Source organism: Chrysochloris asiatica, unplaced genomic scaffold, assembly GCF_000296735.1.
Source record: "Chrysochloris asiatica unplaced genomic scaffold, ChrAsi1.0 scaffold00138, whole genome shotgun sequence".
NCBI classification, from domain to species: Eukaryota; Metazoa; Chordata; class Mammalia; order Afrosoricida; family Chrysochloridae; genus Chrysochloris; species Chrysochloris asiatica.
This window is the reverse complement of record NW_006408656.1, coordinates 6756223-6767696: the sequence shown is the minus strand read 5'-3', so window position 1 is coordinate 6767696 and position 11474 is coordinate 6756223. Positions and strand designations below refer to the sequence as shown.

At 36.9% G+C, this 11474-nt stretch overlaps 1 protein-coding gene across 1 annotated transcript in view; it reads right to left on the bottom strand.

Annotated features, from left to right (window-relative positions):
* FAM186A (family with sequence similarity 186, member A) overlaps positions 1-10705 on the bottom strand; it is a 73623-nt gene extending 62918 nt beyond the window's left edge. Inside the window, exon 1 of the mRNA XM_006870138.1 lies at positions 10520-10705. Coding sequence (XP_006870200.1) covers positions 10520-10705 — 186 coding nt within the window. The remainder of the gene's footprint in view (positions 1-10519) is intronic.
* Between the last annotated feature and the right edge of the window lie 769 nt (positions 10706-11474).

Genomic DNA, 11474 nt, shown 5'->3' with positions numbered 1-11474 from the left:
AACCAAGTCATGGTATTTTCAATAGCCTCATATGCATACAGAAGTTGGACAACGAGTAAGAAAGACCTTAGAAGAATAGATGCATTTGAATTGTGGTGTATAGAAGAATATTAAAAGTACTACAGATTGTCAGAAGAACAAACAAATCTGTTTTGGAAGAAATATAGCCAGAATGATCCTTAGAAGGCAGATGGCAAGACTCCGTCTCTCATACTTTGGACATGTTATCAGAAGGAACCAGTGCCCAGAGAAGAATATCATGTTTAGTAAAATCCAAGGTCAGTGAAAAAGAAGAAGACCCCCCAATGAGATGGATTGACACAGTGGCAGCCACAGTGAGTTCAAACATAACAATAATTATGAAGATGGCACAGAACTAGGCAGTGTTTCATTCTGTTGTTATAGAGTTATTATGAATTGGAACTGATTTGATGGCACTAACAGCAACAACAACAATATTCCACCATATTCATAGAAATATTTGCAGCAAAGGTAAACACTCATGTACAAATATCCCTTGTTAAACCTTTCTATATTTGTGAATATGCTCCCATGTTCCTTCCTACACCTGGTGAGTCTGTGTGTCTATCCACGTATCTACCTGTAAATCACTATTTGAGGATTGTGTCTCTACTAGTATTTACCTCTGTTGTCTAACTCTCGCACTCCTCCCAATGTTTACCCATGTCTTCATTCTTCTGCCAAACTCCCTCTTACTGTATATTGCCTTCCTCTTCACCCCTCTAGACAGTGAATTACTCCCCTTTCCTTCCCACCACTAGTAACCATCAAATATTGATCATTTTAGTATGAAAATCTTTTGTTGACTTTTTACAATAGTGTTCTGATACAATGATTGACTAATTTCACTCAGCATAATATCCTCCAGGTTCATCTATGTTATGGGATGTTTCACAGATTCATTGCTATTCTTTACCATTTTGTAGTCTACGCTCTGTCTCTCTACTAGTATATTTAATCCATTTACATTCATTCTAACTATTAATAGGTATGAATTGATTGCTATATGTGTTTTTTTGTGGTGGTACTTGTTTTTTTGTTCCACATAATTTTCTGTGCTGAGTTCACGTTATTTGTGGATTTTCTTGTAATTTTTGTTGCCACTATTTTAATGCTTACCAAATATGCATGATTTTCCTTTGCTTTTATATTGATGAGAATGCTTATTTTCTTTGTGGTTTCCCTGGAATTTATTAATTTCTCACCCCATTTTAAACAGTCTGTTTTTTCTTGAAATTATCTTGATTTCTTTTCTATTTAGAAGTTCTGTAGCTATACTTTTCAATAGGCATAATCAACATGCAATTACGAAACCAAACTAGTTGCCATTGAATTGATTATGACTCTTGATGATCCCATGGATGTGCTTTGTAGCATTTTCTGACTGTGATCTTTTGGAAGAACATAGCCAGATATTTCTTTTAAGGTGCTTCTGGGTAGACTTGAACTATCAACTTTTCAGGTAACAGCCAAGTATATTAACTGTTTTCACCACCTAGGGACTCCTATACATGTAGTAGGTATTCTGTAGTACGTAATGAGGGAAGGTAGAGACCGAAAAACTGCTTGAAGAAATAATGGTAAAAAAATTTCCAGGTTTAATGAAAACTAAAAAACTACATATCCAAGAAGCTCAGTGAACCCAAGCACACACACACAAAATGAAAACGACATCAAGACACACCATAACCCAATTGCTTAAAACCAAAGATAGAAAATCTCAAAATACCCTGAAGAGAAATATACAGAGAAACAAAGATATGGTTAATGATGGATTTTCCTATGGAAACTAAAAGAAAAGCAAAAACAGCAAGTTAACAAAAACCCCTTTTAACCTAGAATTCTAAACCTAGGAAAAATATCTTTCAGTAATGAAGGGAAAGTAAAGACATATTCAGACATACAAAGCTGAAAGAAATTATCCCCAGTAAATCTGAAATACAAACATGCTTAAGGAACTCCTTCAGACAGAAAGAAAATGAAGAGCTCCAGAAATGTTACTTGTGTCATCATCTGATCGCCTTTACTTCAGAGGGAGAAGGGAAATCAAGATCTTCAGTATCACATGCCCAAGACAGATTCCAATGAGGATTGACACCACCTTTTTGTCAATTCTAACATCAACTGTCCCCAACCAGGATACTCCCTACTCTCTGCCAAATTTGATAACTCATTGCAATAGCCATCAGAGCACACTCACAGTTAGGAGATTTATTAAGGAAGTTAAAAGTTTACAATTCCATCAGGACAGTTACCTCTAAGTTGTGCCCAGAGGCACACTTCTCTCTGGCCCAGCCTCTCAGCCCTTCAGTCTGTTGGACCCTGTCCTGCTCTGGTCAATGTTACAAAGCTCTCTTAGCTCTGCCAATTAAGTGCCTGGAGACCCCACTCCATCAGTAAGCCTCAGCCCACAGACACTCAGCTATAGTTCAGTGGATCAGCAAACATAGCTATACCAAGTGCCCAGAGGCACCCACTCTCCAGCAAGCTTCCTACCCATAGGTGCTCATCTTTCTTGCTCTGTGGATCCATCAAGTCGGTACCAACTCATAGCAACCCGGTATAGGGTTTCTGAGGAGCAGTTAGTTGGTGAGTTTAAACTGTTGACCTTGTAGTTTGCAGTCCAGTGCTGATCCTACAGAGCCACACCAGAAATCCACTGTAGGCATTAGTGAGTTGAAATGGGCAGGTATAGGCCATTTTGAATTGAACAATCATATGGTTTACTGTGCCAGGAATGATCAATTCACGAAGAATGGTGTCACATTCACAGCCAAAAAGCACATTTCAAGATCTATCTTAAAATGCAATGCTGTCTGTGATTGTTGTTGTTGTTAAGTGCCATCAAGTCAGTTCTGACCCATAGCGACCCTTATAGAGTTCCAAGGAGCAGCTAGTGAGCTTGAACCGCTGACCTTGTGGTTTAAACTTACTTTGCAGTCCAGCGCATTAACTCACAGTGCAACTCCAGGACTCCTTGTTTGTGATAAGATATTTATATGTCTACTAGGAAGACCAAGACCAGTTAATATAACTCTTATTCAAATTTAATACCAACCACCAAAGCAAAAGATGAAAAAAAATCAAAGAATTCTATCAACTTCTTCAGTATGAAATTGATCAAATATACAATCAGGATTCATGATAATTACTGGTGATTGGAATATGAAAGCTGGAAACAAGAGGGATGGGTAGTTAGAAAATATAGTCTTGATGGCAGAAATCACATGGAGAGCACATGATAGAATTTTGCAAGAACAATGACTTCTTTACTGCAAATACCTTTTCTCACACACATGGATCTCACCAGAAGACAGCTACCTTACCAACCGACTAGATCAGATCCATATTTGTGCCCATTCCAAACAAAGGTGATCCAACAAAATGTGGCAATTATAGAATTATCTTTAGTATTATTAATATCATGCACAAATAAAATTTTGATGAAGATAATTTAGAAACAATTGCAGCAGCACATTAACAGGGAAGTGCCAGAAATTCATCTGGGTTCAGAAGAGGATGTTGAAAAAGGTCATTACTGGCGTCAGGAGATGTCAGGTAGATCTTGAATGAAAGCAGAGAACACCAGAAAGATTTTTACTTGTGTTTTATTAACTATGCAAAGGCATTCAAATGTGTAAATCATAACAAACGATGAATGATATTGCGAAGAATGGGAATTCCAGAACACTTAAATTGTGCTCATGCAGAACCTACACACATAACAAGAGGTAGTTGTTTAAACAGACCAAGAAAATACTGCGTGGTTTAAAATCAGGAAAGGTATGCATCAGTATTGTATCCTTTCACCATGTTTATTCAACCTGTATGCTTAGCAAATAGTCCAAGAAACTGGACTATATGAAGAAGCATATGACATCAGAATTGGAAGCTCATTAACAATCTGTGATATACAGATGATACAACCTTGCTTGCTGAAAATGAAGAGGACTTGGAGCACTGCCTGATGAAGAGGAATGAATATAGCCTTCAAAATAGATTACAACTCAATGTAAAGAAAACAAAAATTCTCACAATTGGCCCAATAATTAAAAAAAAAAAAAAAAAATGAAATTAGCAAGGATTTCATTTTACTTGGATCCACAACAATACTCACAGAAGCACCAGCCAAGAAAACAAACAAGGTTTTGCATTGGGAAAATCTGCTGGAAAAGATCATATCAAAGTGGTAAAGAACAAAGATGTTACTTTGAGGACTAATGTGCACCTGACCCAAGTCATGGTATTTTCAATTGCCTCATATGCATGTGAAAACTGGACAATGACTAAGAAAGTCTGGAAAAGAATTGATGCATATGAATTCTAGTGTTGATGAAAAATATTGAAAATATAATGGACTGCCAATAGAACAAACAAATTTGTTTTGGAAGAAGTACAGCCAATGCTCCTTAGACGCAAGCCTGGCAAAACTTCATCTCATGTATTTTGGCCATGTTATCAAGAGGGACCAGTTCCTAGAAAAGGGCACCATGTTTGGTAAAGTAGAGGGTCAATAAAAAAAAGGAAGGTCCCAAGAGATTGTTTGAAGCAGAGGCTGCAACAATGGGCTAAAACATAACAATTGTGAAGATGTTGTAGGACCAGGCAGTATTTCCATCTGTTGTGTACCATTGCTGAGTCAGAAATAACTCTACAATACCTTGCAACAACAACATCCAGTCCTTTGGGTGGGTCACAAGCACCTCACGTTTGCAAAATCCTATCTAGTCACTGGAGTCCTAGTGTGATGTGGTAGGATAAGCACTAGGCTGCTAACCGAAAAGTCAGGGATTTAAACCCACCAGCCACTTCTCGGAAACCCTATACAGGGTCACTATGAGTTGAAACTGACTTGACAACACTTAACAACAACAACAACAATCCAGTAATTGCATAATCATATCCACTCACCTGTCAGTTTGTCTTACTGTGGTGGCCTGCATGTTGCTGTGATTCTGTAAAGTATGCCACTGGTATTTTAAATACCAGCAGGATCACACATGGCGGACAGGTTTCAGTGGAGCTTCCAGACTAAGACAGACTAGGAAGAATGAGAGGAAGACCATTTCTAACTGGTTATCCAATGGAAATTTTATGAGTAGTAGAAAAACAGTATCAAATATAGTGCCAGAAGATGAACCCCTCAGGTTGAAAGTCACTCAAAATACGACTGGGGAAGAGCTGCCTCCTCAAAGTAGAGTTAACCATAATGAAGTGAATGGAACAAAGCTTTGGGGATCTTCATTTGTTAATGGAGCACACTCAGAATGAGCAGAATTAGCTGTAAATATCCATTAACAATCATAAGGTGAAATGTACAAAGTATGAATTTAGGAAAATTGAAAGTTGTCAAATATGAAATTGAACACAGAAAGATTGATCCTAGACATTAGTGAGCTAAAATGAACTGGTGCTGACCATTTTGAATCTGACAATCAGAATGTTTCCTATGCCCTGAATGACAAATTGAAGCGGAATGGCATCACAATCATCATCAAAAAGAACATTTCAATATCTATCTTGAAGTGCAGTGCTGTCTGTAATAGGATAATATACACATGCCTACAAGGAAGACCAGTTAATGCCACTATTTTTCAAATTTACATACCAACTACTAAAGCCAGTGATTTTGAAATTGAAGAATTCTACCACCTTTTTCAGTTTGAAATTGATCAAACATGCAATCAAGAAACATTGATAATTACTATTGATAACAATGTGAAAATTGGAAAAAAAAAAAAAAAAGTGGAAGGATCAGTAGTTGGAAAATACGACCTTGATGATAAAAATGATTCAAAAAGTCATAGGATAGAATTTTGTAAGACCAATGCCATATTCATTGCAAGTACCTTTTTAAAACAACATGGTTGTTGTTGTTAAGTGTTTTTGAATCAGTTCTGATTCATAGTAATCTAGTATAGGGTTTCCAACGAGGGATTAGTAGGTTTGAACCATCAAGCTTGCCATTAGCAGTTCAGTGCCTATCCGACAGTGTCACACAAAGATGACTATACATACAGACCTAGTCATGTGGAAAAGATGGAAAAGCTCAATATCATCAGTCAAAATAAGGCCAAGGGCAGAAACATATCATCAATTGCTCTTTGTAAGGTCAGGCTGAAGCTGAAAAAATTAAAACACACCTATGAGAGTCAAAATATGAATTTGAATACATGCCACCTGAATTTAGAGACCATGTAAAGAACAGATTTGATGCATTAGATACTAATCAAAGCCCAGAAGATGGTGGGATGACATCAAAAAAGAAAAAACAGAAATGATGTCAGAAGAGACTATGGAACTTGCTCTTGAGCTTAGAGAAGCTAGAGTGAATGGAAGAAATGAGGAAGTGTGAAAGAGCTGAACAGAAAATTCAAAGAATAGCTTGAGAAGATAAAGTCAAGTATTATAATGAAATGTGCAAAGACCTGGAGTTAGGAAACTAAAAGAGAAGAACATGGTCAGCATTTCTCAAGCTGAAAGAACTGAAGAAAAAATCCAAGCCTTGACTTGCAATATTGATGGATTCTATGGGCAAATATTGCATCAAAAAAAGATGGTTGTTAATGAGTCTTCCTCCAATCCTGACTCCACGTTTTTCTTCACAGAACCTAGCTTCTTGTATTATTTGCTCAGCATAATGACTTAGGTTAGGTGCATCTTAGTCCTCAAAGTGACATCTTTGCTTTTGAACACTTTAAAGAGGTCTTTTGCAGCACATTTGCCCAATGTAAATTTTTGGACTGCTGCTTCCATGGGCATGGATTGTGGATCCAAGATTCATCTGACATCAGCAATGACAGTCGTCATTCCACATTCCCTTCTGAATCCAACTTGAATTTCTGGCAGTTCTCTGTAGCTGTACTGTGGCAATCATTTCTGAATTTATCTTCAGCATAATTTTAATTGCATAGGATATTATTGTTAAATAGTTTCTGAATTCTGTTGGATCACCTTTCTCTGGAGTGGGCACAGATGTGGATTTCTTCCAGTCAGATGGCCATCTAGCTGTCTTCAAAATGTCTTAACACAGATGAATGTACACTTCCAGCATTGCATACTTTTGTTGAAACATCTACATTTTCATCTCCATCAATTCCTGGAGCCTTGTTGTTTGACAATACCCGTCAGTGAAGTTTGGACTTCTTCCTTCAGTACCATTGGTTCTTAATCAGATGCTACCCCCTAAAATGAATGTTGACCAATTCTTTTTGGCATTGTGACTCTGTATTCCTTCTATCTTCTTTTGATGCTTCTTGAGTCATACAATCTTTTTGCCTGTTTGTTGTTGTTTGCTAAGTGCTACTGAGTTGGTTCTAACTCACAGCAACCCTGTACAGGGTTTCCAAAGAGTGGCTGGTGGGTTTGAACTGCTGACCTTGCAATTAGCAGTCCAGTGCTTATCCTACAGCACCACACCCACAGAATCCTTCAATATTGCAACTCAAGGCTTGGATTTCCTGTCACCCCATTCTACTACCCAACTAGGTTCTTTCAGCTTAAGAAATGGTTTTCCAACTCCAAGTCTTTGCACATTTCATTATAATACTTTACTTTTCTTTCTCTAGTCATCCTTTGAAATCTTCTGTTCGGGTATTTTATTTCATCATTTTTTTTCAGTCACTTTAGCTACTTATTCAAGAGCAATTCTGGATGCTCCACTGAAACCTGTGTACAATGGTGTTCGAAATACTGGTGGCATATTTTCCATAAGACAAACTAACAGATAAATGGTTAGATATTGGTATAAAGATAGACAAATAAAGTTCATAGACTTACACACATTTGGTTAGCTGATTTTCCACAAAGTCTAAATTTTATTCGGTGGAGAAAGGATAATGGTTTTTTTTTTTAAACAAGTGGAACTGGAATAATTACAAAAAAAAGAAGAACCTCAATCCATATCTCATATCATATGCAAAGATTATCCTTAGTGTGTGACATTGTAGGATAAGCACTGGATTGCTAACCACAACATCAGCAGTTCAAACCCACCAACTGCTCTCAGAAACCCTATGCAGGGTCACTATGAGTCAGAACTGAATCAACTGCACAAAACAACAGAAACAACATGCAAAGATTAAATGAAAATAGATCATAAACCTAAACATAAAGCCTAAAGGTATAAAACTTTTAGAAAAAAAATATAAGAAAATGTTTACCCTTGATTTAGGCCACAAAACCACAATCCACACAAGAAAATACTGACAAATTGTACTTAGAATTTCTGCTCTTTCAAAGACACTATTAATAAATCAAAGGAAAAAAGAAATAATAGAATGGAAGAAAACTATTGTAAATTTCCTATTTGATAATGGAGTTATATCCAAAATACATAAATATACACAAAATTGATTAAAACAGATGACTTAATTAAATAATCCAAGCAAACACTTTGAGCCACCATAGAAGACATACCAATTGTAAGTAAACCCAAGGAAAGATGCTCAAAATTATTATTCATGTGGAAGTGCAAGTAAAACCAGTGAGATACTACTACACATACCTTTTAGAATGACTAAAATTAAGATTGAGCACATCAAGTGTTGACGAAGATATGAAGCAATTATAAGTCTCTTATCTGCATGTGAGACTGTAAAGTAGTATAACCACTTTCAAAAAGAGTTTGGTAGCTTAAAAGATTAAACATTTACTTACCATGTGACCCAGCCATTCCTACCCAAGAGAAATGAAAGCAAATGTCCATATAATCACTTGTATTTAGCCATTCTTAGCCATTTTCTTTATAAAAGCAACACCACCACCAAAACCCCCCAAAATAATCCAGGCACCTATGCTATAGGAAAAAATCAACAATAAAAAGGTGTGAACTATTCATACATATAAGAATGTAGATGAATCTCAAATAATAATGCTCAGTGAAAGAAGCAGAGGAAGATAGTAGAAATTATACGTAACCCCTCCACCCCCGCCACTGCTATCTAGTCAATTCCAATTTATAGCAACTCTGTAGGACAGAGTAGAACTGTCCCAGAGGATTTCCAAAACTGTAATCTCTACAGAAGCAGACTGACACATCTTTCTCACTAGGAAAAGCTGGTGGGTTCAAACCACCAACTTTTCAGTTAGCAGCTAAACTCTTTAACCACGGAGCCACTAGTTTCCTTAGATACTGAATAAATCCATTTACATAAAATTCTAGAAAACCAAATTAACCTGTAGTGGTAGAAAGCAGATTGGTGGTTGACTGAGAGTTGGAAAAGCAAGAAAATGCATGTGGATTTATTGTTGTTGTTAAGTGCCATCGAGTCGGTTCTGACTCATAGCGACCCTGTCTAGGGTTTCCAAGGAGTGGCTGGTAAGTTTGAACTGCTGACCTTGTGGTTCAAACCCATCTCGTGGTCCAGTGCATTATCGTACAGCACTACACCACAACTCCTATGTGGGATTAAGAAGGGCATAAACAAATTTTGGGAGTTCTGGTGTGATGCTGTGGGTTAATGTGTTGGACTGTAAGGTCAGTTTTAACCACAAGGTTGGCGGTTCAAGTTCACCAGCCACTCCTCGGAAACCCTGTGCAGGGTCACTATTAGTCAGAACCAACTAGACAGCACTTAAAAACAAGAACAACCAAAAGAAAATTTGAGGGGTGATGGATATGTTCGTTAGTGTATAAGTATACCAAAACTTAACTTTAAAAATGTGCATCTTATTGAATGTCAGTTATACCTCAGTAAAGCTGTTAAAGCAAGAGAAAGATGAGGCTTTCTGCTCCTGTAAAGATTTACATCCTCAGAAACCTATACAGAGTCTCTATCTGTCGGAACCAACTCTACGGCACACCACCAAAGCTGTGAAAAACGTTGTCATTGCTGCTAGTTGTGGGGAGTAAAGAAGGGGTAAGTCTGTATGAAGAGTGAGAAAGTATCTATATTTACATGCCTTAAGCATAGGAAAAAACTTACCTTATTACTTTTTTCTAACCTTACTGAGTCTTGCTGTCTTATGACTGTCTGAGAGAAGAGAATGCTGTATAGCCTCAATTGTTTAGGGTGTATTTGACCATTGTATTAGTTGAACCTTTTATTTTTTGATCCTTGGATTCCTAATGGCCAATAAACTCTTCCCCAATGAAGAGTTCAGGAAAAATAAAAAGGACTAGAATTCAAAACATTCCATGTTATTTCTTTTTAAAGAGTTATTTGATGAAAGCCCAGAAGGGAACGAATGAAAATTATTGGACAGTATTAGATATTGGTATTAGCTATGGATTTTAATCTTTCTTTCTATCCCAGTTACTCAGTAGCACATGTGATTTATTTCTTAAAAGGCTTGAAATGGAAGTGAAAGAGACTGATATCAAATTGTAGCATAAATGATTTGATTCTTAGTCTAGGTTTTCAGAGAGTCAGGTGAAAATATTATTTGAAGTCAGTTACTTCAAACATAGTCAAGTATCATGAAAATAAAGTGAGGGAAATAAAAAAAAAAAGTTGCAAATTGTTAACTTTTGATTCACTACCTACTTACTACTTACCTTTTTGGCTCGACAGAGCTGTGCTTGATCAATTCTAGAGATGACATCCTGCGATGAGAATGGGATCTCCATTGTAGGGACCACGGGAGCATCAAGGACATTTTTGAACCCACTTGATGTGATGGTAGAGGATTCTTTTTCTGATTCAGATTCACTGTCTGCCTCACTTAACGCTCTGAGAAACATTTTGAACAGTTAGGTGATTTTCTTTTATTTATCCTTTTTAAAAGAATATAGACAAATGCTAATAAAGATATCAGCTGGGAAGCTAGTAGAGGTCCTTCTGCTCCCAGATATTCTGGTTTCTCTTGCTACTAACTGGTTGTTACCTATAGTATTCTAATCCTGATGATGTCATACTAGATCCATTGTGACATTATCATTGACTCAAGCATTTAAAGAGTACTTACTATATGCAGAGAATTAGGCATTCTTTGTGCTGTGATGGTAGAAAGGTGAAGAGGGGAGGGAGGGAGAAAATAATAGGCAACAGGAATGCTAAAAGGTCTAGAATGGCCCCACTTCAATGAGCATTAAATCTAGGTTTTAGAATTCAAGATCCAGTGTAGCAAAACATAACTCCTGCTCCTTCTCTCTTCCTGGGATTTTGCCTAAGAATTTTTAAGCCTGTGTTACAGGTTCTTTAGTTCCTCCTTAACTTTTCCAAGACTTGCAGTAACTTGGAAGATGTTGTTTGAAGATCACATTCTTTGCATTGCCTAGTTACTTGATTTTTTTGTTGTTTAAGGAACCTAACTGAAGAAGGCTTTGAAGTTCCATAGTTGGCTCAGGAAATTGAAGGAAACTCTAGAGGTTGTATTTGAACTGAAGGAGGAAGAGTGTTTTGGGCAGTTCCTTTGCAGAGGAGGTGAAAGAGCTTAGTAGACTGAGCAATTAAAAACCAGGGTGGTTTTGTTGGTTATGTAGTTTTTTGTTTTTTAATTTTTTTTTTTTT